Source organism: Cladosporium halotolerans (genome assembly GCF_011745625.1).
Source record: "Cladosporium halotolerans strain TM138-S3 chromosome Unknown Sca1, whole genome shotgun sequence".
Lineage (NCBI taxonomy): Eukaryota > Fungi > Ascomycota > Dothideomycetes > Cladosporiales > Cladosporiaceae > Cladosporium > Cladosporium halotolerans.
The window spans coordinates 723,475-749,699 of record NW_027191452.1 but is presented as its reverse complement, the minus strand read 5'-3'; the positions used below and the strand labels follow the sequence as shown (position 1 = coordinate 749,699).

The 26,225-nt window shown below is 56.8% G+C and overlaps 12 protein-coding genes across 12 annotated transcripts; 3 read left to right on the top strand and 9 right to left on the bottom strand.

The window, feature by feature from the left end:
- Window positions 1-206: 206 nt before the first annotated feature.
- On the top strand, window positions 207-1,751 carry WHR41_00290 (uncharacterized protein). Its single transcript, XM_069368896.1, has 2 exons — window positions 207-695; window positions 823-1,751. Exons 1-2 carry the CDS (start codon window positions 213-215, stop codon window positions 1,627-1,629), a joined length of 1,290 nt encoding a protein of 429 aa, XP_069234180.1. The 5' UTR covers window positions 207-212; the 3' UTR covers window positions 1,630-1,751.
- Window positions 1,752-1,832: 81 nt separating this feature from the next.
- WHR41_00289 (uncharacterized protein) lies at window positions 1,833-3,174 on the bottom strand (the record flags this gene model as incomplete). Its single annotated transcript, XM_069368895.1, has 7 exons — window positions 1,833-2,320; window positions 2,372-2,521; window positions 2,572-2,719; window positions 2,780-2,875; window positions 2,933-2,988; window positions 3,038-3,080; window positions 3,139-3,174. The coding sequence occupies 7 exons, from the start codon at window positions 3,172-3,174 to the stop codon at window positions 1,833-1,835; spliced, it is 1,017 nt and encodes a 338-aa protein (XP_069233904.1).
- Window positions 3,175-4,058: 884 nt separating this feature from the next.
- WHR41_00288 (uncharacterized protein) lies at window positions 4,059-4,924 on the bottom strand (the record flags this gene model as incomplete). Its single annotated transcript, XM_069368894.1, has 4 exons — window positions 4,059-4,493; window positions 4,547-4,668; window positions 4,725-4,766; window positions 4,819-4,924. 4 exons carry the CDS (start codon window positions 4,922-4,924, stop codon window positions 4,059-4,061), a joined length of 705 nt encoding a protein of 234 aa, XP_069233903.1.
- A 900-nt stretch (window positions 4,925-5,824) lies between these two features.
- WHR41_00287 (uncharacterized protein) lies at window positions 5,825-7,375 on the bottom strand (the record flags this gene model as incomplete). Its single annotated transcript, XM_069368893.1, has 1 exon — window positions 5,825-7,375. The coding sequence occupies one exon, from the start codon at window positions 7,373-7,375 to the stop codon at window positions 5,825-5,827; it is 1,551 nt and encodes a 516-aa protein (XP_069233908.1).
- An 850-nt stretch (window positions 7,376-8,225) lies between these two features.
- On the top strand, window positions 8,226-10,137 carry WHR41_00286 (uncharacterized protein). The gene is made up of 3 exons (XM_069368892.1): window positions 8,226-8,696; window positions 8,757-8,906; window positions 9,028-10,137. Exons 1-3 carry the CDS (start codon window positions 8,604-8,606, stop codon window positions 10,015-10,017), a joined length of 1,233 nt encoding a protein of 410 aa, XP_069233907.1. The 5' UTR covers window positions 8,226-8,603; the 3' UTR covers window positions 10,018-10,137.
- Window positions 10,138-10,603: 466 nt separating this feature from the next.
- WHR41_00285 (uncharacterized protein) lies at window positions 10,604-12,677 on the bottom strand. Its single transcript, XM_069368891.1, has 2 exons — window positions 11,184-12,677; window positions 10,604-11,037 (listed from the first exon to the last, which is right to left on the bottom strand). Exons 1-2 carry the CDS (start codon window positions 12,514-12,516, stop codon window positions 10,721-10,723), a joined length of 1,650 nt encoding a protein of 549 aa, XP_069233906.1. The 5' UTR covers window positions 12,517-12,677; the 3' UTR covers window positions 10,604-10,720.
- A 1,030-nt stretch (window positions 12,678-13,707) lies between these two features.
- On the bottom strand, window positions 13,708-16,666 carry WHR41_00284 (uncharacterized protein). Its single transcript, XM_069368890.1, has 2 exons — window positions 14,313-16,666; window positions 13,708-14,232 (listed from the first exon to the last, which is right to left on the bottom strand). Exons 1-2 carry the CDS (start codon window positions 16,513-16,515, stop codon window positions 13,979-13,981), a joined length of 2,457 nt encoding a protein of 818 aa, XP_069233905.1. The 5' UTR covers window positions 16,516-16,666; the 3' UTR covers window positions 13,708-13,978.
- A 377-nt stretch (window positions 16,667-17,043) lies between these two features.
- WHR41_00283 (uncharacterized protein) lies at window positions 17,044-18,996 on the bottom strand (the record flags this gene model as incomplete). Its single annotated transcript, XM_069368889.1, has 3 exons — window positions 17,044-18,404; window positions 18,458-18,779; window positions 18,976-18,996. The coding sequence occupies 3 exons, from the start codon at window positions 18,994-18,996 to the stop codon at window positions 17,044-17,046; spliced, it is 1,704 nt and encodes a 567-aa protein (XP_069233912.1).
- Window positions 18,997-19,927: 931 nt separating this feature from the next.
- WHR41_00282 (uncharacterized protein) lies at window positions 19,928-21,462 on the top strand (the record flags this gene model as incomplete). The annotated part of the gene is made up of 2 exons (XM_069368888.1): window positions 19,928-20,883; window positions 20,938-21,462. Exons 1-2 carry the CDS (start codon window positions 20,344-20,346, stop codon window positions 21,460-21,462), a joined length of 1,065 nt encoding a protein of 354 aa, XP_069233911.1. The 5' UTR covers window positions 19,928-20,343.
- A 333-nt stretch (window positions 21,463-21,795) lies between these two features.
- On the bottom strand, window positions 21,796-22,330 carry WHR41_00281 (uncharacterized protein; the record flags this gene model as incomplete). Its single annotated transcript, XM_069368887.1, has 2 exons — window positions 21,796-22,253; window positions 22,324-22,330. 2 exons carry the CDS (start codon window positions 22,328-22,330, stop codon window positions 21,796-21,798), a joined length of 465 nt encoding a protein of 154 aa, XP_069233910.1.
- A 479-nt stretch (window positions 22,331-22,809) lies between these two features.
- Window positions 22,810-24,138, bottom strand: WHR41_00280 (uncharacterized protein). The gene is made up of 2 exons (XM_069368886.1): window positions 23,214-24,138; window positions 22,810-23,159 (listed from the first exon to the last, which is right to left on the bottom strand). Exons 1-2 carry the CDS (start codon window positions 23,797-23,799, stop codon window positions 23,014-23,016), a joined length of 732 nt encoding a protein of 243 aa, XP_069233909.1. The 5' UTR covers window positions 23,800-24,138; the 3' UTR covers window positions 22,810-23,013.
- Window positions 24,139-25,025: 887 nt separating this feature from the next.
- WHR41_00279 (uncharacterized protein) lies at window positions 25,026-25,979 on the bottom strand. Its single transcript, XM_069368885.1, has 3 exons — window positions 25,579-25,979; window positions 25,446-25,520; window positions 25,026-25,391 (listed from the first exon to the last, which is right to left on the bottom strand). The coding sequence occupies exons 1-3, from the start codon at window positions 25,903-25,905 to the stop codon at window positions 25,236-25,238; spliced, it is 558 nt and encodes a 185-aa protein (XP_069234089.1). The 5' UTR covers window positions 25,906-25,979; the 3' UTR covers window positions 25,026-25,235.
- Between the last annotated feature and the right edge of the window lie 246 nt (window positions 25,980-26,225).

Below are 26,225 nucleotides of genomic sequence, written 5' to 3'. Positions count from 1 at the left end.
TGGGAGAGTAATTCTTCCTGGATGAATGTTCGGGCGACAGAATTCCACGGAATTTGATGTTCCGCGGGAAATCCGCCGCCATGGCCTCCATTACGAAGCATCCAAACATCCACGAGCCTGAACATAACGGAGTAACCGAGTGGGTATTTTGACTGGCATCATTAAAATGGGGTACAGCCTCGGCAAATATCTTCTTTGGCTTGCGAACAGTCATGTTCAAGTCCGCAATCCGACACATCGAAGCAGTTGTGATTCCACGCATACCAATCGATTACTATCCCATCATGCCTGGCTTCGTTGCACCCGCTGTAAACCCTACCAAGGTCACGAAGAGGCGTAAGGCACTTCCGGCAGTATGGATGAGAGCCGGTACTTCTAAAGGTCTTTACCTTCACCGACAAGACCTACCCCAGAGCCAAGATGAATGGACGCCAATCATCACTGGCATTATGGGCTCGTATGATTGCGATCCTAAACAACTAAACGGCATCGGTGGAGCAACGTCTACAACCTCAAAGGTTGCTGTTGTCGCACGATCACAGCGTCCTGGCGTTGACGTCGATTACACGTTCGTTCAAGTACCGATCGGGAGCCCAAAGCTCGATTTGACTGGTAACTGCGGTAACATCGCATCCGGTGTTGGCCCTTTTGCAGTCGATGAAGGAATAGTGAAAGCTAAGCCTGGCCAGCAAGAAGTAAGTCAATCAGATTCCGCATTGTGTCACTACGGGCATTTGTGCTAGTGGTTTCCGACTGCTACGAAATATGCGCTATGCTCAGTTTGGGAAAAGTCCCCAGAATGCTAATCAATGGTCTTCTCAGGTTCAAGTTAGGGTCTTCAACACAAACACAAACTCACTCTTGATTGAGAATGTGCAAGTTGATGAGGAAGGGCATTTCCTAGAAGACGGCGACTGCATCTTACCCGGGCTTCGATCGATGGGCAGCCGTGTGAAGATGGCCTTCTCGAAACCCTCTGGTGCGATGACGGGAAAGCTTCTCCCAACCGGTCGTCCCACGGACATCATCTTCGGTCAGACCGCGGCTGAGCCCACGCCCATTCCCGTTCAAGTCAGCATAGTGGACGCAGCCAACCCTTTCGTGTTTGTAAACGAGCTTTCACTGCCGAACTGCTTCCGCGAACAAGGTCCCGGTGCAGCAGAGTCTATCGAGTTCATCGAGAGTGTTCGAAGACAGGCAGCGGTGCTCATGGGCTTGGCTAGCAGTGTCGAGAAGGCAGCGCTCACCAGAGGCACTCCCAAAATTGCGATTCTCAAGGAGCCTGAATCACAAGAAGGCGCTCCCTCACCCGACGTCGAGGTTGTCGCCTACTCGATGGGCAAAGTCCACGGAAGCCTTCAATTGACAGGCGCCGTGTGCTTGGGAACAGCAGCGTGCACTGAAGGAACTCTGGCTCACTCTATCCGCAATCGATCCCGAATCTCTGAGAAGGTTCAGCTTGGATTGGGCACCAATGGTCCGCTCGATCTCGAGCAGATCAAGCTGAGGCATCCGGGCGGAGACATGGACGTGGATATTCGACTGGGAACGGATGGAGAAGCAGAGGAGGTCACGGTCTTCCGTACAGCCCGGAGGCTTTTCGAGGGCACCGTGTATTATCTTGGGTGATGTTCGATCACTTGGGACGTGCAATGTATACGATGAATGAATGGTTCCAGGCATTATGATTTTTAGCAATACCACCTCATACCAGCATACAGTAGAAACGAAATGAATATTTTTTCCAGCAACTTCTCAAGCTCTGATCATGACAGCAAAGTAAACCTTCAAATGAAAAAAGCAACGGCTGGCGCTATTCGCAGAGCGCTTGCTCAAGCCTTGTCTGGATCGTTTATTCCGCCAGTGGTGATGATATACGTGGCTTCTTTTTCGGCGCAATCAGGCGAATCAATCACTTTTGCGACTCTCTCTTCACCACGGCCTTTGCGTAGCAAGATGCGTGTGGTCGAAGCATGAGCAAGGACATGACCTCCAATAGGTTTACGGCCATCGGCACTGGCGAACAGGGCGCTCGCTCCTGGGTCTGATTGTACCTGATTGATGATAAGGACCGTGATGTTGAACTCTTCCGCCATCTGGCTCAGTTTGCGGAGATGTTGGCCAAGCTTGCCCTGCCGCTCATTCAATTCTCCGCGACCATGGAAGTCATTGCGGAAATGCGTCATGATACTGTCGATGATCAAGAGACGGTACTGGCCAGAGGCAAATGGCTCGGCAAGACCGCACAACTGCTCGTGCTGATCCTCGCTGTTCTCGGCACGGACATAGAGGATGTTCTCGTTTGCTGCATTTGAATCGACTCCCAATAGTTAGTAATGGTATCGCCGTAAAACCGGTGAGGATGACAAACTTCCAAAACGCTCAGATATTTGGACGATTCGTTCAGGTCGCCACGTGCCTTCAGTGTCAATGACCGCGACCCGTCCTTCCGCTCCGCCTTTCTCTTTCGGTAGCTGTGCGATCACAGCCATGGTGTGCGAGAGTTGCGTTTTGCCACACCCTGATTGAGGTTAGTTCCGCCATTGCCCAACATGCGAACAGGAGGCTTACTGAATTCTCCATAGACCTCGTTGATGCTACAAGACTGGAAGCCTTCGTTGAGAATAGAGTCCCACTGCTTGCTTCCGGTCGAAATGCGAAAGCAGCGCTTTCTGATGTGCGCGAGGTCGGCTGAAGTGATGAAGCTGCCTCCATTTGGCTGTGAAGCGTGCGCAGGTTAGCATGAGCTCGAGAGCAGGCTAGCGACGGCAACTCATACCAGACACTTCCTGACGGCTTCTTTTACTTTCTCAACTTTGACTTCCGAGAATCCACGGATCTTGAGTAGGTGTTTGCTGTGCTGCGAGTGGACAGCCTTGCTTCAACAGTCAGTCCACGAACTTGAGACGACAAAGATCCTGATGGCGCTCACCGCGACCGTGTAGAAGCCGGCAGCTTTGAGTTTCATGATATCGGCCTGGTTGATGCCTAAGCCAACTGTCAGATGAAGTGGCTACTCCAGGGCAGTACTGCCTACCGTGCGATTGGAGCTGATCGATGTCGACGATCAGGCTCTCATTCTAGTAATGAGTGTCAGTTGCGCGGGAATTCGGCTTGTCGAATTCATCAGGAACTCACCTCGCCGTCATCGCTGCTGGTGACGGAAGCGGGCATGGCTATAAGACAGCGTTAATGAGCTTTGCTAGAGTCAGAGGATGACGAAGACGCGATTTGCTGAAACTCATCAGATCAATGAAGTATGGAAGAGACGAAAGGAAAATCTATTCAAGGCGTGTGCTGGCACCCGCTCGACGTAGGGAAGGCGCGACGCTGGAGAGACATCACCTCTTGGCGACAGCAGAGCCGCCGCCCAATTACGATGATGAAGGCGTCATAAAACAATTAGAAAGCGCGCCCGCGATCTCGATGACATATCGACTGTTGCTAGCGTGCGCCTTGCGGTGTTGGGAACGCCGATATGGCCCACATGGACACTTCTGTCCCTATGTGAGCCCGCATACAGCTTGGACGCTCACATGACTTCTGAATACGATCAGCAGAAAAAACTGAGGGATTTACGTGCGAGATTGGTGGTACAAGACAATACTGCTTCGATTCTCCATTCCTCGTCGACACGACTCTACGTCTTGCCTCGCTCTCTCCTTTGGTGTGACGGAGCTTCGTCCTCCATCACCTCTTCGCCCCATACGTTGCAAGCTTTTCTCAATCTCCCTCCCGCGACTCAAGGGCCTGACTTCTACAAGCAGGAAAGCCCTGTAAGTCCTCCTTTGTCTCTCGATCCTCCGCACTAAGGCTCGCGTACGGGGGTATATGCTGGGTCGTGATTTCGTTCAAGGGGAAAACGCTTTTGTTGGTCTGAATGTCGTGTCCGTGAGGGGTCGTTCGTTTGGTTAAACGCTGGAAATTGCGATTTGTGAAATGGAAGGACGCCATGCCGAGATGTTGAATGGTTATATAGAAGAGAATGTTGGTCGTAAGTGGTGTTGCTGCGTCGTGCTGGATGACCAGTCGAGCACTGCCTACGCAACCGGGGCTATCTAAGCCACGATCGGGGCAGGAGCAACAGGCGCGGCCTGAACGGCGGCAGCCTCAGGGTTCGGGACAGCGGCGGGGGTGATGTTGGCCTCGCCGTTGATAGGGGGGATACCGCCAGTCTCGACGGACTGGGCGCAGTCCCTGCTGATGTGGCCAGCCTCACCGCACCTGTAGCAAGTCTTGCCAGCTGCGTTGAGGGGGCCGCCGTTAGGGGCAGAGCAGTCACGGGAGATGTGGCCGAGCTTGCCGCAAGCGTAGCACTTCATGGCCTGAGCCTGGCAGTCACGCGCGAAGTGGTTGGGGCCACCGCACTTGTAGCAGCTGGTAGCACGGCCGCCAGCGAAACCGCCGCGACCGGCGAACCCACCTCTGAAGGCAGGGCCAGCACCACGGCCGACCGGGGCGACGGCGCCAGCACCAGGGGTAGGGCAGCTCCTCTGTCAATCCGTTAATTGATAAGTACTCTGAATTCGGATGAAGCGTGACATACGGCGAGGTGGCCGGGCTGACCGCAAGAGTAGCAGCGGCCATTGGCAGCGCCGCCGCTGATGCGGAGGGTCGGGCAATCAGCCTGGACGTGGCCGAGGCCCTGGCAGTGGTAGCACTGCTTGGCTATTCGAAATGTGAGTGGACAAGCTTATCTGTGTATCTCTGTTGCGGCAGCTTACTCTCGGTGGTCCTGGGGTGAGGGCAGGTGTTGCTCTCGTGGCCTATTGAACTATCAGCGCTGGCATGAGGTCGCGCGTATGGCAGATTACTCACCCGGCTGCTTGCAGTTGTAGCAGAGACGCTCGCTGCTAGAGCACACCTCGGCGTAGTGGCCAACGTTGCCACACTTGTAGCACGCACGACGGGAGAGGGAAGACATGTTGATATCTGTTTCGGTTGTCTGCAAGGTGCTCGTCAGATGTGAGACTTTCAGATGACTCATCCATTCAGCATTCCACATTCCCGGATCCCTGGCGCGATGCCGTGTCCAAGCCATTGTGCGTGGTCTCCCTTCCTGCAACGAAACGATGGTATCCGTTCGCACAAGCCCACTTTCGCCTCCGTGTACGCATCCGTTTCCGATTCCCAGAGCTCTGGCACGACGACACGTGACCATTTCCATGAGTCTCATACCGTATCTTGCGACAACATTGCTCCGAGCTCATTCCCTCAGACTCAACAATCATGCTGTTGTGCGCATCCGATTCCATCTCTTCCGCATCCCATAAGAAAAAGGTTCGCCATCCACTCACCTGTTTCCGCAAAAGTTCCGGTCTCTTTCGTCCTTTTTCTGCACAGCTCTTCTTCACTTCCACAACAGCCCTCCGACTAACAGTCTGAGAATAATGCAAGGAAGTAGTTGTTGGTTGTAGACGGTCAGAAGAAGGGAGATCGCAAAGCTGGCCAACCGAAGGTGGGATGCGCACCGCAAAAAAGCCTGCAGGCGAGCCAATTGGCTTTAGCCGCGGACGGCACTCCCGACTGGAGCGTTGGAGCGTGCGGGGACGAAATGACGAAGGCATTTGCCAATGCGAGCGCTTCTAATTCTAAGTGCATGCATTGGTGTGAGAAGAGCAAGATACTACTTTCGTGTTGTGTTGCTTCGCTCGTAATCTAAAATGTTTTGATTATACGATCAATGCCGTCAAACGTGGGATATTTGGATTCTAGGGGTGTCCGTGGCATCGTCATTCATTTCCTTTTATAGAGTGCTAATAATCCAAAACGCCGTGTAACAAGACTGGTCACCAACGTGCAACTTCACCAGTCAATACGCGTGCTAGTCTTCCTTCTCGATAACAGCAGGAGCCTTGATCTCTCTACCCTTGAGGAAGTCTAGTCCCTCACCGCCGTAGCTAATGAGCGGGCTGACTTCCACGCCTGCATCAGACTCCTCGCTGATGACAGTAGCCCCGGCCTCCTCCAAGAATCTCTTGCCTTGCAGCAGGATGTCCTTGCGGCTGGTGTCGGGGTCATCCTCGCCAGTGCCCTTTGCATTCTTGAGAGGAGAGAACTCGTCCTCACGCTTCACTTCCATACACGCGAACTTGTCCATAGGCAGGAAGGGGAAGCAGTCAAAGACGAACTGCTCGAGCTTGATGCCGTTGGGCTTCTCGGGCTTGATTTGCTCGCCTTTGTCATTGACGCAAGGGATTTTCTTCTTCGCAACGTGGTGAGGCAGCTTGTGAGCCCAGTCCGGAATGCTCTCAAGGAAACGGAAGCTGTAGTAGTGGTTGACAATGTTGGCGGCACGGAACTTGAGCAGCTCGCTGTCCTTAGGGTCCTTGGCCTCAGCAAGCTCCGTGCTGATTTCGCTGTACTCGACGACAGCAGGCTTGCCGTTCTTCTGCAGGATGAGGCCGACACTCTCCTTGGCGTTGCGCTTGCGAACGACCTTGGTCGCGATCTCAACATCCTTCTCGGCACTGAAACCGATGAAGGTCGGGTCAGCGACACGAACGAGGCAGTTGTCAACGCAGTAGGCGTGGATGTGCTTGACTCCACGCTTGCCCATGTCCTGGACAACGCCAGAGCTGATCAGCGCCTGGTAGATACCGCCGTTGCCGTCAGGTGCGACAGCGACCTTGCCCTTGTTCTCCAACAGAATCTTGCCCTCGTTGCTGATACAAGGCAACACACCCTGTTCGAAGAAGATGACGTTGTTCCTGTTCAGGCCAAAGTACTTGTTCTCCTCGAAGAACTGCTCGGTAGGCTTGCGGGTGGGGCCCGAAGTCATGATGTACCAAGGCACGCTGACGTCTTCCTTGTTGTAAGTCTTGCTGGCAAGGTGCTGCAGCTTCCAGATACGCTCTGCCTGCAACTGGAAAAGGCTCTTCTTGCTCGGCAAGCCAATGTCGAAGCAGCCCTTAGGGGCGGAGCTGCCCAGTCTGGTGCCCTGGCCGCCCGCCATGAGAACGACAGCTACCTGGTTCTCAGAGATGAGCTTGAGACCGGACTCGTACCACTTGTCCAAGTCACCGCTCTTGCTGTCGATGACAGACGAGGTGGCTGAATCAGGCAGTTGGTCCAGACTGGGCTTGCTCTCCTCGCTCTTCTCCTCAGGCGGGTTGAGGGCCTTCTCGGTGATATTGTTGATGTGCTCAGGGTCGATGGGCTGGAGCTGCTGGAAGATGGCACCCTTCTCTTCGGGCTTGAGCTCCTCCCAATATTGGAAGACATGGCCCTGGCCTGCCTTCTCATACTTTTGCTTGAGCTCAGTGAAATCGGATTCGGAGGGAGGTTGCGGTGGGGCATCCTGGCCGGCCTTCTCACCGCCCAGGTTGAGGGCGGAGAGCATGTTATTGACAGTGTCTTTAATCGCGGCTGCCATGGTGGTTTGTGTAAATTGCAATGCTGATGAACAGAAGGAGAAATGTGGATTGAGGCAAGTGAAAAGTACCAGATACAAGAAGTTCCGCCTTACAGTGCGCCTCTGCTGCAGGGCCAGACCAGCTTCGCAAACACCCCACCAAAACCCAAACGCCCCTCCTGCGTCACGGCAACCATCAACCAACCAGGAACGAGCTACGAGCAACAAGGGTGCTAAATATAGACACACTCGTAACTGAATGCTATTCACCACCTTCAGGTCTCAAATTATGGTATTCCAACTAAGTAGATCTTGAGACATGGAAAATTTCATGTGCACTGGCACAGTCGGGAGAAAGAATACGATCGCATCAATGAATCTGCCCGAGGATGTAAACATTGTAAACTCGCCTGCGCCGCTTTGAGCGTATCGCCGCAGATGCAATGCTCCATACAACGACTACGAGATACTATCGGGATACCCAGAACTCAAGAGCCTTCGGAGAAGAGGTTCAGAACAACGTTTCCCAGAGAGGAGGTAGCAAGCTGTGTGTACGAGTATTGTTGAAGCGGAGGGGCTCAATTAATCATTTCTCCAATGCCGGGTAAATCTTAAGCTTCACATAAGACGTGGATGCCTTCCCTCACGATCCCAATCTCTCACTCTAGGCGGCGCAGCAGTGCAAGTGTTGAGTCAAGAGCATCAGAGCCGAATGTGTGCAGAGGAATGATGTAATAGCGGACATCGCCTGATCCTGTATTCGGAGAGTCGTGAGTGACTCCTCAGGCGCTAGGGCTCTCGCGCCATTCAATGCGATCGGTCACACAGCCTCGCACCCGCTATTTCTCACGGATTGACCGGCGTCGCTTCGGTTTCGGCACGCTAACCGAAGACTTGATTTCTGGAACATCACCAAGTGACCACGACTTTGCTTGGGCTCTTCCAAAGCCCACAACAAGCAATTGCTCAAGGATTGCAAGGCAATATCCTGCGAGGGGCCAGGCTCAGACCGCATTCGAACAATTGCGGCCTTTGGAACTGATTCTGCCTGCCAAAATCCCAATGATTTCTAGTGGCGCGCGGTTCTAACGGGATACTTTAGCGCGATCCTTCAGGCGGCTGTGCTTGAGCCGTGACCGTTCAGCTGACATTGTTCTTCATTCAAGCTGCAGACCTTATGAACCTCTGGTCCTAGTGGAACGAACACCTTCTTCCCGTCAAATTTGATCAAGTCCCATAACGAAAAAGAATGGATGCACAGCAGGATGTCCCCGCGGTTGAGCTCCCCAGCGAGACACTGGTTCCTGGTGATTCCAAGGTGTTGTCCTCTGAGACTGTCATGGTATGATATCGCCTGCTGCGGATTACCAGCAGAGACCAATTGGCTGATATGTGCTCCTAGAATGCCACCGATACTATGACGGATGATACAGAAGCGCCCATCGACCTCGATCAACTCATCGATGACTGGACCCATCTGAGAAATCTCCCTTCGTTGTTCAGCGTGCTCCGTTTCTTTACGAGCATGGCACATTACATGACCGATTTGGCTGTAAGTCACTTCATCATCTCCAGCCAGCTCTGCCGAGGCCGCTCCTGGGTCTTTACTCGTTTCGATTCGGACCGAGAAGGCCGCAAAGTCGTCGTTGGGATGGTACTGACATTCATGCTAGGTCAGTTACTCTTTCTGGAGCTTGATATATACGCTGGCCGTGCTGGAAGCACCACAAGTCGTCATGCCTGCCCAGGCCCCGTGGACGTCGAAAAAGGATGACGGCGATGAATCTCAGCCACCGGTGAAACAAGAGCGCCAGATCACCTCCAGTATCCGCACTACAGTCCGCCATTTGTATAGGGTCGGGGGAGTGCTGGGACCGTTCCGTGGCTTGGCGTGCAAGTTTTGTCAGTGGTTCGCCATGATGTTCGTCGCCCTCCCGATCGGCCTTTTCTACAGTTTCCCGACGCCTGCCAGACAAGAAGCTTTCGAAGCCCCGCAAACCCTGATCGGTCTCTTCAAAACCATTCTGATGTTTGGTCTGGGTGACTTCGTCGTCAAAGTGTGCTTGATATCCTGGTCTACTGCGTGGGTGCACATCGTAATCACCCAGCCGACGCTGCGAATCTGGTACCGACGCCTGCCGCCTTTCCTCCCCACGCTTCGCGCAACATGGCGACCAATCGCCCTGCACGGTCTCGTGCAAAGCGTGATCTTGGCAGCAGTGCCCGCACTACTCAAGCATCCTTTTGATCTAAACAACAGCGAGCCCGGGGCGCTCAGAGCGGGCATCACATCAGAGCACGTCATCAGGACGCTCATCTGGCTTGTGACCAGAAGCATCAGCTTTACCGTCTGCGTTCCGCTGGACATGGCTCTCACGCGGATCCAAGCGTCCATGCTCCCTGAAGAAGAAGAGACCATCATCCCGTTCGATCGGTCGTTCAACTCCAATGGGACCAACGGTCTCAAGCCGGGATTACTTGCCGAACCTCGAGGCACTCTGAGCTTCCGCGAGGCGTGGCAGTCAGTGTCTTGGAGTGAGTTTCGAAGGATAGTGGTCCTGTGCATCAAAATGTTGGTTGCGCAGGCCGTGGTGAACGGCGCTTTCTCCATCATCATTGGCGGAGATGCTTGGTCGAATAGCTGGAAACCGTGGGTTTCGTGATGCAATAGACCCGGCGAAGTGGACAGAAATGGGCGCTTTCCTCTCCTATTGTACTGTAGCATCAACATTGTTGTAGGGGAGAACGAAGGAAATGAAAATAAGACACTCAGCTTCAGAATATCCGTCCAAAGCATTCGTCAGGCATGAACGTGATGTCGCGACAGTGCTAGAGTATGACGCTAACATCTCGTCTTCGGGATTTCGTCCTGACAATCCACAGAGTGATGGAGGATTGGTTGAAAGGGTACGACGAATCGAGATCAGTCGATTGTCAGTTGCTGTTGCCAACCGAGACAGGCATCCGGTGACTGTGGTATGATGAGATCGTATCAATTCAACGCCCAGGAGATTCCGAAGGCGTCTCAGAAAGAGTGACATAACCACGAGTTTTAAGGTCTGGGGATACTGTAATATCATGTTCACGTTACTTTATATCATGTGGACGTCAGCAAGCTTGCAACAGCGCATGCGCTATTCGTTGCGGGTTGTGAGCAAGACCAAAAAGACCAATGGCCTTGCGATAATGCGTGCAGGAGACCGTTTGGTGCTCTTCAAGTGAAACATTGATAGCTTGCAGGGCGCAGGATGAACGAGAGAAGTATCTTTATATTCATTGCTCGATGACTGCGGCTCCGCGCAGCCATCATCGTCAGAGCAAAGTATCGTCGTATATATCGTGTCGCAGCACCCTTGGTCATAACATCTAAGCAGCCTCCCTGTAGCTGACCTCGGGCTCCTTCTCGAGCTTCTCCTGGGCGCGCAGATTCTCCACCTCGCGGTCGTACGCCTCGGCGACCTTGCGGCCGTGCAGGCCGATCTTGTACCAGGGCAGGTCGAAGAGCTTGTCGACGCTCTCGAGGCTGCGGCCGGCGGCTTCGGGGATGCAGAGCCAGACCCAAACGGCGCCGATGATGCTAATGACGCCGAAGAAGTAGAATGTGCCTGAGGGGGTGAGGCCGTCTTCGATGAGGAGCATGTTCGGGAGGGCTTTGTTGGTGGTGTACTGGCCGATGAAGTGCACTATTCGAGAGCGTTAGCGTGAGATCATTGGTTGAGAGACGCCGGGAGCGCGGCGGGAAGCCCCGAAATCCGGGGCGTCCGCGCTTTCGCGCGCTTGCTCCGAAACGTTCTAAGTCGCTTCGTTTGAGGGCTGGGAATCAACATACTTCCCATCGTTATCGACGAGCATACAGCACGAATACGCAGTGGGAAAAGCTCTGAACTAAGCAGATACTGGCCCGAGTTCCAGCCGAGGGCCCAGCCCACGCCAGAGAGATATATCATGGCAATTGCGCCCGTGGAGGCCTTCGACTCCGACGCGGAAGGTGTGTAGTCCTCGTCCTTGGCAATGGGGACAATGTTCAGGAATATGGCGACGTAGAACATAGCGATTGTCTGGAGCGCGATGCCGATGATGAGGGAGCGTTTGCGGCCCAGAGTGTCCACCAGGAAGAGCGCGCAAACGACCGCGGCGACGAACTTGACCACGCCGAAGATCGCGGTCGACAGCAGTGACGCCTCCTGACCGGTGATGCCGACGATCTTGAACAGGTCCGCTGCGTAGACAGTGATAGAGGATCCGCCGGACCAGCAAGCCAGAAGCTGAGCGAGGTTGGTGAGAAACAGGCGGTAGGAGTTGCGCTTGATGCAGAAGATTTCGCGGCACATGCCTTTCCAACCCATGCCGGATGTCGCCTCTTGCTCTTCCTGGAAGGAGTATTCGATGCCAGCGAACTCCTCAGCAACGTAGGGATCAGAAGGCTCCATGCCGCGGAGCTTGGCCAGGTTGGCGAGGGCCTGGTCGCGCTTGCCGGCGCGGACGAGGTATCTGGGCGACTCGATGGCGAACAGGGAAGCGAAGAGAATAACGACGCCGAACATGAGATGCACAGACGTCGGCAGGAGCCATCGCGTGGGCGTGTCGGAGATCGAGTCGTTGATCTGGGTGCCGTAGTTGGCGAAGTACGCGATCAGGATTCCAAGGTAAACAGACCCTGTGAAGGCGCAGGTGCACAGACCACGAATCGGCGCAGGGGAGATTTCACTCAAGTACACCGGACCGACGACGACGGTCTCGCCAATTCCGATACCAGCGAGGAAGCGGCCGAAGTACACAAGCTCCATGTGACCGTTGTTGCCCATGAAGATGGCGATGCCGATGAGCCAGACGACGCAAAGCTGACGAGTAGCCCAGACACGACCAAACCAATCGCAGGCGAAGAAAGCGAGGAGAGCACCAGGAATAGAGCCAAGCTGGACCATGGACGAGACGTTGCCCTTGACACCAGCAAGGGCGCCAGAATCGAGCTCGTCAAGCCCGAGGCTGCGCTTGAACACATCGGTGTTGAAGATACCGGTAATCAGGCCTTCATCGACACCACGAGCAGCGCCCATGAGACCGAAGGTAAGGACGGCAAGCCAGAGATGACGGTTCAGGACTTGCTTGGGCAAACCGCTCTTGCCCATGCGGAAGATGTTGAGGGCCGCACCACCAGCCATGGCGACGACGAGGTGTGAGGATCACCGAATGAATAAACGAGGGCGGGTCTTCCCTATGCAGCAATGAGGTCGACAACACGGCTCAACGCGCTGCTCAAAAGATCAAAGTGGGACAATCGGCGTTTCTGGGGGACAGAGACATGGAGAACGAGGGTTACACGAGAAACTTATATAACGTGCCACCCGCCAATGCAATACGGATCCATAATGTCTTGACCGGGCGTCACCTGGCACGCCCAGGCTGGCCCCCTCCCTTCGGGCACTGCTCCAACACACCACTCCTCTCGGGATTGCATTTGAAGACGAAACTTCAAAGGATGGGCCGTGCGGCCACGGTTTCTCCCCCAGACCTCCAGACTATGTGGGCGCACCCCGCGGAGTAGTCCGGTTTTCTCCAGTGCCCGGGCTCACGCACGCACGAAAACCTCGCGTGGGCTGGAGATCATTGGGTCAAACGGCGCGCGCGATCTCAAAGCACCGGACATCGTCCGCCCCACAGCGAGTTGAGTTGCAAACGCCGGCTAACGCCCACCTAGCGCCTGCTCTCCGGCCGCCGGTCATTACCCGATGCGCGCATGCGGCGAAGGCTATCCGACCTGCGTGCGGGTTGCATTGGGGCGTGCCAGTGCGCTAAGGCGGGTCGGCGACTGGGGCAAGCATGCCCCAAGCGTGCTTGGAGACCTTAGCGTCGCTTAAGTTTGGCGGCGTGCGCGGGTCCGCCGTCCTCCGTGCCTTCCCAGCGCGCCTGGTGCGCCAGGATATGAAATATAACCTCTCTCCCACCCGGGCTGTCTTCGCCCAGGCCTGATCCGGCTGAGGAGATGCTGCGCTACGGGGCCACGCGAGTTCCTTGGGCGCTTGGCGGGCACGAGACGAGAACGGCAGTTCCAAGGGGCGCGGAGAGGCTTTGTGGAGGCGTGGGCTACGGTGACATACGGGATGCGAGAAGGGCGATGGCCCACTGTGGCTGCCTCCGCCGGCGGTGAGACACCGCGTTTGTTTGCCTGGCAGCTGGAGAATCCCGGGTCGCGAATGAATCAAACGGCGCTGGGCGTTGACGTAGCGGCGCGTGTGACTTGACCGGAGTTCTGGACGAGCGAAGAGCGGTTCGTCATGTGCCGCGCGAGGCTTGGTGACACAACGATGAGGCTCTCGGAGTGGCGTGTTCAAGGTGCTTGGTGGCGCTGTCTTGTCTGTCTTGTTTCCCGGCGCCAATTGCGCGCAAGCCGGTTACTGAGTCCGGATATCACGGTGAGGTCTGCTTACGTTCTCAGACAACAAAACCGGTCTTCACCTCGACGGGCACGTGTGACTGCATACGCGAGACGGATAGTAAAAAAGTACGGCTATGGATCTCCCGCCCTCGGTCAGTCCGTGCAATAATTAGCCCTTCACGCACCCCAAACTAGCCGGATCGCCTCTCCAGAAAACCCCATACACGCCGTCGGGCGTCCCACAACTCTCATGCTCCGCTTTCTCCCGTCCTCACCCACACCTCCCCCAGCTCCTCCTCAATCTCCTGCCTCCTCGCCTTCCACGAGTCAACCTGCGCCAAGCACTCCCGGAGCTCCTGCAACTCCTTCTCCACGCTGTCCTTCTCGCTCGCCGTCCCAACCCGCAGGAACTCGTACTCGTTGGCGTCCTCGCCCAAGCCCAGCGTCAGCGTGTACGAGTGGTAGCGCTTGAGCGAGGCGCGGGTGGAGATTGTGATTAGAGCTGTGCGGCGCGTTGTTAGCTGGGCGCCGAGCACTGCGCGCGGTGTGGGGACCGGATGGGACGAGAAAGACTAGACTTACTGATTCCTTTGCCTTTGGCCCGCTCGTAGAGCAGGCCCTCGACGTCTGAGCTCACGGCGCTGGTGCCCTCGTCGATGAAGGCGAAGCGAGGCTCGTGGTACAGCAGGCGCGCGATGCCCATGCGCTGCTTCTCGCCGCCGCTCAGCACGTCTTTCCACTCCTTCCGGGTATCCCAGCCGCCTTCTCTATCAGTTAGATATCCGAGCTTGGCCTGCTCGAGGATGCTCTGCAGTTCGCTTTCTCGCCGTCCGGCGTCGCGCATGTCCATTTCCGTGTGCGGGTAGATGACCTGGTCCCGTAAAGTCCCGGGGCTCAGGTACGGCCGCTGGGGGAGGAACATGATCCCGTCCTGCCCGTTTTGGCGGGGCCGAGAGGTGAGGCCGCGGTACGTCGGCCACAGGCCTGCAACGATCCTCGCCACCGCAGACTTACCAGCGCCGTTGGGCCCAGTGATGAGGAGGTGGTCGCCCGGACCCACTATGAACGAGATATTCTCAATCAGCTCCTCGCCACCCATGGGATACAACGCCGGGGCGACGACAGGGACGTCCTCCAAGCGAACCCCATCGAAGCCGCGGTGCAGGGTCCCCTCGATGCTGGCAAGGCTGTAGAGCTCAGCGTGCTGATACCTGGGCGCCGCATATGCCTTGGCGTGCACCCGGTGCAGAGTGCTGATCAGGGTGTACACACGGCTGGTGTACCCGGCCAGTTCCGACAGGTCCTTGATGCTGTACATCATACGGCTTCCCGCGTCGGCGAGGTTGAGCATGAGTCTCTTGTTCGTGATGAACTGCTTCATTCGGCCGTCGCTCTGATTCTGACTCTTGCTCCGGCTGCCAACCTCAACTGCGGGCTCGGGCGAGGATTGAGACCTTGGCGCTGGAGTCAATTCCCCGATCACGGGGAGGAAGACCGGCAGAGACGTGATGATGTAGCCGAAGGCAGACCAGCTGTACTTGAGCAGGAAGTCCTCCAAGATGTTGTAGCCCACGCGGATCTTGTAGATGTTCTCGACCCAGGTCTTCAACTCCTTGAAGCTTTTGTCGAGCAGAACGTGCTCTGTCGCGCCTCCGTTGTAGAAAGCGACTTCTTCCGCGTTGGCAATCAAACGTGCGTGGAGAGCCCGAAAGTCGCCCTCTTTCCGGCCTTCCATCGCTTTTAGCTTTCCGAAAGGCGGGCTGAGTTTCCGTAGCAGCGTCGCAGTTCCGAAGTAAGTGGCCAGAAGTCCAGTCAAGGCAAACGGTCCGAGCGAGTGGTAAAGCTGGAAGTTGAAAGTGAATATGTCCACCAGAGGTTTCCCCAACGAACTGTACAACGAAGCAGCGCTGTCACAGAACAGCGTCAAATCTTGGGTGATGAACTGGTCCGCTCCCTGTCCGATTCCGCCATCCAGATTGTGCAACTTGTAATACGCCAGATCATGGCCCAGGTACAGATCATGCACGTACCGCGTCAGCCGCGTCCGGAACGCGATGCTGATCTTCGACTGCAGAAACTTGATCATGCTGTTGGTGTAAGAGCTCACAGACCCGATGGCAAGCCACTTGCAGATGCCCAGAAGAAACGCCTTCCCCTTCCCAGCGACAAGATCCCGCACAATCTCTCCGTCCAACCTCGCAACCACCAGCGACAGATACGTCCTCGCGAGCAGAAACACCGCATGCGTCGTCAGCAGCCCGGCCTCCTTCGACCTCCACCGCGGCACCATGACATTCATCAGGCTCAGAAACTGGTGCAGGAACGCGACGTTCAGCCCGGGCTTGATGCCCGTCGGCGGCGGGCCCATCGTCGCCGGGTCATACTTGTCGCCCGCCTGTCCGGAGGAGGCGAGGAAGAGCCGGCGGTGCGCGTCGAAGGTCGTCTTCTTCGTCGGGAAGATCGTCACGCGGCTCGTGGAGTCCTTGTACGGCACGAAGATCGTGCGGCTGCCGTCCTTGCCCCGCAGGCCGCTGTTGCGCCTCACCAGGCGCCTTCCGGTCTCGCGGTCGGCTTTGCGCCGGCTGTACGTCTTGTAGCCGCCGTAGCTGGCTGTGATGATCGCGAGGGAGAGCGCGAGGGTCGCGACGAGGCGGGCGGTTCGGGAGGAGAGGGGGCCGCGGCGTTGCAGCTTGTCCAGGCGGGCGGCGAGGCGGTTGTAGAAGTAGTCGAAGGTTTCTGAGAAGCGGTCGGAGGGCGACTTGCGCAGGGTGGATTGGGCGGCCATCTTGGTGTATGTAGGTGGGGGCCGCAGTGAGGGCCGCAGTGGCTACGGTGGAATGCGCTGGTGTATCATGGATGTTGATGTCGATTCGTAGAGGCGTGTAACATGGAGTGTGGGCGAGGCGTTACAGCCAGAAGAGACGCGTGAGCGTCAGTGACATGTGCTAAGCTGCCCTCGAGTGACCGAGGGTTGACATGTGAAGCCGAGCGTCCAGTGCGGAGGCGGGTCCTCTCCGCATTCCGGTCCCTAGCCGTTTCTCGCTTGTCTATGGACGCACCATGTGCCCGGACGAACGACGACGGTGTCCTCGCGTGCACGATCTTCGAGCCATAGCGAGGGGAGTTTTGCATTAGCTACAGGGACACTCTGGAAGACGATCGTTGCCATCCGGAGCCATCGAATCGAATTCACACGTCTAGCTTCAGCCACACTGACGTGAAGGAGACGAGACTTAACAACGCGAGTTTCTTCGCTTTAATACATACATGTAATGAAAAAGTATCGTACAAAGTCGTCGTCTCGCGTCCAACATCACCTCCTCCCAACCCCAACAACATTCCTCAACCCCCCAAAAGCCAACACATCGCCCAACCTCCCCCGTCCCGAAAACAACATCACCAACCGATCAACGCCACACCCCCAGCCCCCCGTCGGCGGCAGGCCCCACTCCAGCGCCTGCAAATAACTCTCGTCGACCGTCTTCCTGCCGTCCCCCTCGCCATCCACGGCCTGAAACGCCAGCTGCGCCTCGAACTTCGCCCGCTGCGCGAACGGCGAGTTCTCCTCCTCGTACATGTTGGCGATCTCGCGGCTGGCGATGAAGAGCTCGGCGCGCGCGGAGATGAGCTGGCCTGTGGAGGGGCAGGTGTAGTGTTTGCTGAGCGGGGAGAGGGCGGCGGGGTGGTTTGTGATGAAGGTGGGGTTGGTGCAGAGGGGTTCGAGGTAGGTTGCTGCGAGGGCGTCGAGGAGGCGGGGGAGGGTGGGCTTGGAGGGGAGGGGGAGGGAGAGGGCGCTGAAGAGGGAGAGGAGGTCGGAGTGGGCGGTTGGGGAGGTGAGAGGGGGAAGGGGGCGGGAGAGGGCGGATTCGAGGGAGGGGATGAATTCGAGGGTTTGGAAGGGGGAGGAGAGGGCGAGGGGTTCGGAGGTGAGGGCGGTGAGGTTGGCGAGGTGGGGGTCGAGGGCGCGCTGGATGTGGCGGAGGAGGGACTCGGTCCAGCGCATGAGGTCCGTCAGGGAGGCTTGCGCGGCGTAAAACTCGCAGATGGTGAACTCTGGGTTGTGCGTGGCGTCGACGCCTTCGTTGCGGAAGACGGGGCCGAGTTCGTACACGCGGTCCATCCCGCCGACGATGAGACGCTTCAGCCAAAGTTCGGGGGCGATGCGGAGGTTGAGGGGCTGGCCTTCCATCTCGGTGGCTTCGGTCTCGAAGGGTCGTGCGACGGCTCCGCCGGCACCTGCCTGGAGGATGGGCGTGTTGACTTTGACGAAGTCTTTGGAGTCGAGGAAATCGTGAATGGCTCGCTCGACAATGTGCCTCACGCGGAGGGTCTGTACGGCGGCAGGATTGGCCAGCATGTCTACATGGCGGTGAAGGGCGCGTGTCTCTGGGTCGTCCAGGGTTTCGGGGATCTGGTGCAAAGATGGCGACATGAGAACGGGCAGCTCGGTAGCGAGAAGTGAGAGTTGGCCCCTCGCTGTTCGATGAGGTCGGCCAACCGAAGAGAACCAGTCACCCTTGCGCGCGACCTTTGCCAGAGTCTTCAGATCCGCGACACTGCTACCAGATGCCTCAACGTGCTTCAGCTGCACGACAACTTGCAGGGTGTGGTCTCCGTCTTTTACATCAAGGAACACCAGCTTGGAGCCAGCGGAACGAACAGACTGCACTTTGCCTACCTTGCCTATCAGCGACCAGCGCTTGCTTGGATTCAACGCAACATCGTACCAGTGATTCTCCGGGTATCGTCACACGTCTCGTCGTTGCCCAGTCGGCCATACTCTTGCTGGAAGCTCGCTACCGGCATCCGCTCTGGGTGGGAGTGAAGAGCCAGGCGAGGGTACCATTCATCACGCGGCTTGTAGCCATCAAGCTGGGCCAGCCGCTTCTCGTAGTCATGTGTAATAACATTTTTCGAAGCTTCTACTTGCGAGACTACAGAAGAACGCGTGAAGGTTCGCGCGCAAGCAATGCGTTGGGATTGCTTGAAGCCGTGGAAGAGGTAGGGCCGTAGCCGGCGCACAGCGTTCTGAGACACGGTCGACATTGACTAGATTGTGCGTTAGCTGGTGTTCGTTGAGCCAAGCTGCACAAAATTGTGGGAGATGAATAGATCAGAAAATTGGTCTATGTGCGATCATCCGCCTGCCGAAGCAAGGTCATTCGCAACGGTTCTCTTGTTAGATTACTGTCATCACGTGGTTGGGGAGAGCAACAAGGAAGAAATGAAAGTAACGGTCACATACCCTTGAGACTGGCCCCAGCATGCACGATGGAGCTGCCGGGGGATGGTTGTGGGAGAGGAAGAGGTGTCGGAAGTCGGTGTTGCACGCGTACGAGGGAGATTTTTTCGCAAGCGCTAGCGTGGACACGCTGTGCAGCACGCCAGCACGCGAGCAGAGCACAGCCCAGACACGGAGACGGGCGAGCGACAGCAAGACAGCCGACGGGCGACGGCGTGCGATTAGAAGGTGGAGGTCGGGGGGCGGAGCACGGGACAGGCGAGCGGGTGCCAGCAGGGCGAGTGATCGTGTCCTATACGGTGTCAGAGCTGGCCGGGTGACATGCACGACGAGTGCTACAAAAATAACAGGAATGCCACCTGCGTACCTGACCTTACACCAACCTCAGGCACAACTTACCTTTTCCCAAGACACGCACACCCCTGGATCTCAGCGCAATCGAGGGCAATCGAGCGCCGTCCTGCCATCCTCCGATCTCCCGCCGCGCTGCTGCACTCCAGCTGCAGCCCACGCAGCTCACGCGCCTCGGAAGTGCGGCAGACCCGGCAGACCCGGCAGACCCGGCAGACCCAGCAGACCCTGACACCTGCGTCTGCCACCCTGCGTGCCTGAGTTGCCAGGCCTCTACCCGCGTCTGCCCATCCTCCGTGCCTGAGTTGCCAGGCCTCCTCTCTCAGGTACTTTGCCCAGCGGCCGAGCGGCCTTCAGCTTCCCCGCCAAGTCGCAGCTGACGAGCCAACCCTGCCCGAGCTGCCCTAGGCCGACAGGTGTGAAACGCCGCGAGTCTCGACCTCGCACGCCGGCCAGGCCGCACGCTGCTCTCCAGCCCTTCACACCACCACCTCCACCGCTGTCACTACCTACTGTCACCACTGCCACCCTCGCTCCCAGACGACTCGTCGTCGCGCCTGTCGTGTGCCCGCAACCGCCGCAGCACTCCTCCGCCCCACGCTCATTCGCTGCCTCTGCCTCGCGCCGCCAATCCTCACCCGTCGCCGCCCACTTGCGCCTCCGCCCCCAACCCTCCTTCAGCCCTGTCGCACCGGCCGCGCCTGACCCGTCCCGACTTCCCACGCTTTGCCTGCAGCATTCGCTGGCCTTGTCGCACCATCACGCCCTTCCACTCTCTCACCGCGCGCTTGGTCGCCCTTGAGCGGCCTTCCCACAACCGCCAAAATAGCTTCACCAAAACGCCAGTACCGCACCTCGCTCCTCGGGGCTGGAGCTGGTGAATCGTACAAGCCCCTCCACAGCGGCTCTTTCAGCATCGAGGACCGCCGCAACCTGTACAACCCGCCCGGTGGCTACCACGACCGTGAGGGCCTGCCCACTTCGTCTGGAAATGCTCAGCGGCGCAGCTGCTGGAGGAGCATGATGTGGCTGCCCAACTCTCCATGGACCTGGACCTTTGCGCTTGTCGCCGTCTTCCAAGCCATCATCGCCCTGGCAATCGAAGGATACGTCTTTGGCCAGTTCGAAGTCAGCCTACAACCGAATTCCAAAGGAACGAGCGCGTCACATTCCATCCCGACATACTTGGCTCTGTTCATCTTCGGCTTCTTGTACCAGCTGGTCCTGGTGTATGATGCGCTGCGCGCGAAGAACACAATTCAAGTCATCGGGCTCTGCCTTTACAATGCCGGCATGCTCATCTACTCTGGTGTGCAAATGACCCAGGTCAAGGAAGCCATTGACACCCTGCTTTATCCTCCCGGTGGGGGACAAGCGCAGATCAGTTTGAACATCTGGGACAAGATTTACTGGTTCCTTCTCGCGTGTCCCTGTGTCATCGCCTTGGGTACCATTCTGCTCAGCGGAGTCGCCTGGAAGCTTTACCGCGAGTTCGCATGGACCATCTACAAGAACATCTCCGCGGATTTGAGGCTCAAGCGGCGATACCTGACATTCCAGGTGAGTGTACTCCATGCTGTTGTATCCAGGTAATGTCGCTAACCTCACGCTCAGATCTACATCGCCCTCCTCAAGTTCGATTTCTTCTTCTTCCTCGCGTTCACGGTGCAGTTCCTGGTCATCGTCGGTTCTAACTTCACCGACTTTGAGTTCTACCTCACCATCGTCGCCGTCCCCATCACCGTCTGCTTCCTCTTCTTCGCCGCCTTCGTCACCCGCCGCGAATCCTACTACGGCCAAGCCATCATGGTCGTCGTCTACTTCGCCGCCATGGCCTACTTCATCTTCAAGCTCGTCAGAATGTACGACACGGGCGACATGGCCAAGGTCAACGAATACCTCCCCGCCCGCAAGGCTCTCACCGTCTTCGCCGTCATCACGATCCTGCTGCTCATCGCTACCATCGTAACGGCATGCTTGTGCACACGAAACTTCAACAAGGGCCTCAAGCCGCACATCCAAAGGCGGAAGCTGGAGAGCCCAGAAGACCCCAAAGTCTCGCCCTACGGCGGCGCGAATGACTTCCAGGGCCCCGCGCATCCGCTCGGGCAGATACAGAATCGGATGACGATCGACTAGATGCTTTTCATGGAATTGATGGGATTTTTTTCTTTTTTTTTTCTTTCTTGGCTTTTGCATGGGAAACACGAGGGACAGACCCGCCTTCGGAAAAGGAGTTTTATCGGATGAATATAGGAAGGGCCGAGATACCATTTGCTGCCTGCTTAACGGCCTTCAATCGACGAGTTGCATTTTTTTTAAACCCATGCTTCCCTTCCACACGCAGGCGCCGCCCGGTCTCCCGCTTCCATTTCACCCCCAACGAGACCCCTTCAAAGCACTCCTCCAAAGGCGCAGCGGCCCAGTGGCAGTCGCTTTCGTTCCGTCGTCGTCAATCGCCGAGACCAAACCTCACCTCCCCGTCATATTCTCCAACATGTCCGCCTCGGCCCTCGTGCTCAGCCCCTCCCTCCCCACCCGCCCCTCCAACCACCCCAGCAACTCCTCCGCGCCTGCCCCCTCCCCCTCCCAAACCTGCACGACCACCCCGTCCTCGACCGCCAGCGTGCCCTCGAAGCCGCCCAGCGCTTGCTTCAATTCCCCCTTTTCGTCGCTGAGCAGCTGGAACGGCAGGCCGAGGCTTTCCTTGACTTGCTGCTGGGCGGAGGGAGAGGAGGACGCGGCGGCGACGCCGAAGACGTGGCTGACGCCGTTGGAGAGGAGGCGGTCGGCGGCGGAGCGGAAGGAGGTCGTGGTGCGCTCTGAGCTGGTGGGGAAGAGGATGCTGAGGCCCGAGAGGGTCGAGGGGGAGACGGGGGTGCCGGAGGTGGAGGGGAGGGTGAGGGAGGGGAAGGGGTTGGAGGGAAGGTCTGCGTTGGGTTGGCGTGTTAGGGGGGCCAGCGGGATTGGGGGGAGGGGGAGAGGAGGTGGGGGGCTTACGGGCCATGGTTCTCGGTGGTGTGGTTCGGATTGGAGAGGATCGGGATGGGGGTCTTTTTTTTGGGGGGTTGGTGCGAATCGGTGTTTTGCGGTTGTTGAGGACAGAAGGCCTACCTGTGTGCGAGAGAAGAGCAGGGAGATAAAGGCCCGACGACTACCTACTGCCGGCGCATCGACCGCATCGATCGTCTACGTTGGTTTTCTCAAATCCGACACTGAGCTCATAGTCTGTTGATATGAAGTCACCGGAAGTTGTGGAGAGAGGTGGGGCTTGAAGCTGTCCAGCGTTGATCGTTGATGTATGGCTGAATGAACATGCTTTAGCGTGTTCTGACAGCGAGCAGAATGAGTCCGTTGTGTGCATGAGAAACATGTAACAGCCGGAAAATATTTTTTTCGGGATGCGTTGGGAATCGGACGCACCGCGATACGTTGTGTCCAAGCACGTCCTTCGACTTCCGAACTTTGACAAACATCATGTGGGAGTTTTATGTACAAGATCGAATAATATTCCATTTGTCTCTCAAGAGGCGCCTTGACTATGCACAGTAGCGGCGTCTATTAATCAACTGGTGTATACGAAATATGCCCATCCACAGAAACCCGGGTATCGTAGAATGTAACGCGTCGTGACAAATCGTTCCAAAAGATGAGCGCAATTGCTCGTCCTAGCAGTCCAAGTCAATTGGATTACAAGAACCACATCGTATAAGCAACACCGGCGACAACAGGCCAGTATCCGGCGGCTTCGAAAAGCTTTTGACCCATGCTGCCAGCTGCACTAGTAGACTCAGTGCCAGGAGCGACAGTATCGTTGCTCAACGTGCCGTTGATGTCTGGAGAAATGTGTTAGTCTCGAACCATTGGCAGAAGATGCACAAGGAACTTACAAAGCGTGCCGTTTTTGACAGACGAAAGAGTCTGGTTGTTGGCGACCTGGTTCAGGTACATCTGGTCGTCGGTCTGCGCGCAGCCGCACTGCTGGTACTGCGCGCAAAGACACTCGACCGGCCTCGTCTCGTTGCGGTCGCTGGTCTCGTTGTAGTATGTCCGCCTTCCGTTATTGTCGTCATAGCGGTATGCGTACGCGCCGTAGAGCCAGAGACCAGGGAACAACGCGAGAGCGCCTGCGCCGAGCAAGAAGGGCGCCGGCCCCCTCCAGCCACCGGTCGAACCGGCGCGGTATGGCTGCGCTGCTCCTCCGCCGTAATAGGCACCGCCGCCGAACGATCGAGGTGTGCCAGAGCCGGAAGAGACACTGCTGCCGCGGCTGCCGGAACTTCCTGAGCTTCCTGAACCACTTCTGCCGCCGCTGCTGCTACTACCTCCGCCTCCGCCTCTACCACCTCCTCCACCTTTGCGCTTGTATAGCTCTGTGCCGGACTCAACCAGAGAGTTGAAAGCCGCGGGCACGGCGAGTGCCTGGATCGCGGTGACAAAGGTCAGGAGATAGAGGAATGTCTGTGGAAATCGCATGGCTGTGGATCTGTCGCGACAGGGTAAAATGCGAATCTGGGCGTTGAAGGTCCGAAATATCCAAGTCTGACGCAGTGGAACGTGGCACCTGGTGAATGGACTTTGTATAGATGCGCTGACTGAGGCCGCAACGCGCGCGGAGACTTGCTTATGTACGTTGGCGCTGGTGGCGGAAATGCCAAACAAAGAGAAGCGTGGGCAGGAGGCGACTGCGCCATGCGCGCTTCATCGCCTCCATTCAGCCTAGGCACTCCACGCCGGAAAGCCGAGATGACTTCATTAGCGTGCACGATCTGCAGATGAGTGAATCCTGCGACACGCCGGTGATGCTCATTTGATGATCGATTGCAGGCATTCCATAAAGACAGTAAGACGGGCTGTCGGAAGAAGTCTGATGTCACCATTCCTCGTCCACCGGCTCACGCCTTGAAGACCCTTCCATGCTGCCTGGCTGCAGGGGGCTTCTAGAAGACTAGTCGAATCTCGGCGGGAGCACTCAGCTTACGTGCTGGGACATGGGATTTGTATAAGCTGGAATCAAGCGAGTATGCTTGGGGCAATTCTCCGACCTCAGGCGACTACATCAGGCATTGCGGAACTTTGGTACGGTGCCTCCTGACCAGCAACTGCACGCACGTGGTTTTGTCGGCGTTAGAGCACAGCCCTCGTACCAGGGCAATGAAAATCTTCCGCGAATGCATGCCAAATCTCAAGCCGGCTCAAAGTGGCAGTGCATAGGATTATGGATTGCTAAGCAATGGATTCGGGCTGTGTTAACAAAGCTGAGAGCTCACAGCTCGATGGCTCATTTTCATAGTGCCCGATGTGTGTGGAGGACCCCGCAGTCTTATAATTGACTAAGATCTGGTCATGGCAGCCTATAGTCCCAATTTAACACCGGCATTGGGGCAGTGAGATCCAATGCACAGCGATGATTGGTCGCTTCAGTGTATGCGTAGTGTCATGTGTAGCGACTAGATGACTTCGATGTTCGCGAAATTGTGCATTACTGGAATTGGTGCTGAGGATGTGCTCACTCTTAATGCCGATGTTATCCGCAATCACTGGAATTGCAGAGCTTGCGACGGATTGCGAGTGGTCCAGCTGTACAATCCGAATTTGATATGAACCACAATCTGATATTGCAGTGTAGGTATCAATTTCATATCAGGCATATGACCATTTAGTGATAGAACTCACTGCTGGATCGCTCAAGCTATCGACCCACAAGTCTTGCTAGGTGTGCGTGATCAGACGGCGCGAGAGCCGACTGCTTCCAAAAGTTCGCAGCCAGGCCAATGATTACTGTCTCGTTCGGGTTGAACTTGAGATGAGACTTGTGAGGTCGTGGTGTTTTTGTGTTCAGTAATGCGCTTGCTTGATATTTACAGCGTACAAAAGAGATTTCCCAGTCGCGCATCTTGAACGAGACCCATCTACAGCTCATCTTCAGCGCTGCGTGCTCTCACGGCCTTAGGTCCGCCGAGCTCTGCTTCCAGACCACCAGGGAATGTGCGAGGCGCGGAGGGCCTGTCCGGGTAGTAAGCGCCAATGATGGTGAGCACGCCACAGAAAGCAGCGACAAAAGTGCCCTGAGAAAGTTAGCCATTTCTTCTGTTCATGCCCATAGCGTGGAAAGAGTTTACAAAGAGCACACCGCCCCAGGCGGGAGTAACGTGGGTGTAAGACTCCGGAGAGAAGATGCCAAGGATATCATTGTCCTGCGGCTTCAGTCAGCCATTGCTTTCGCCCTCATTGTAAATCGCATTCCCTGCTCACCTCGTGCACCGGCTCGCCGTAGTTCCTCCTCTCTTGCGGGTCCCACCACTCCGCGTGCGGATCTCTGAACTGCCTCTTCAATGCGAGGGCGGAGGTCTTGGACGGGTCCGGGTAGTTGCCGTTCTGCATCGGGTCCATGTTGGGGTCGCTACCAGAGAGATCCTCGCTGGCCTGCTCGACCTGGCTGGCGCTCTTGTCGGGGGTGGCCTCGCGGATAGTGGCTGTGGCATAGCTGCGAGGAAGGGCGGAAGCGATGCGAGAGACCTGGGTTTGGCGCACAATGGGGGCGCGCTGCGCGACGCGCAGAACCTTGAAGGCCGAGGCCATAGTGTATGGTGCTCCTCGGGTGTGTATTGGGGGGATCTGGGGAGTTCTGAGCTCTCAATGCGCGCCTAAGGTTGGCTGCATGGCATGCGGTCGTCGCAGTCGAGCGTCGGCTTCGACGCACGGACTGCCAAGCGGGCAGCGGCGAGTCGAGCGAGCGTGATGTGGAGAGGAGATTACGAGAAGTGCAACCACATTTGCGGGCGCATCTCCTTCACGGCAGCATAACTCAACAACGGTCCTTCGCAGCACAAATCCCGCAACATCACGATAAACAGCGCGGTCTCGACTACCTTTGACGACGTTCTGGTGAATTTTTACGA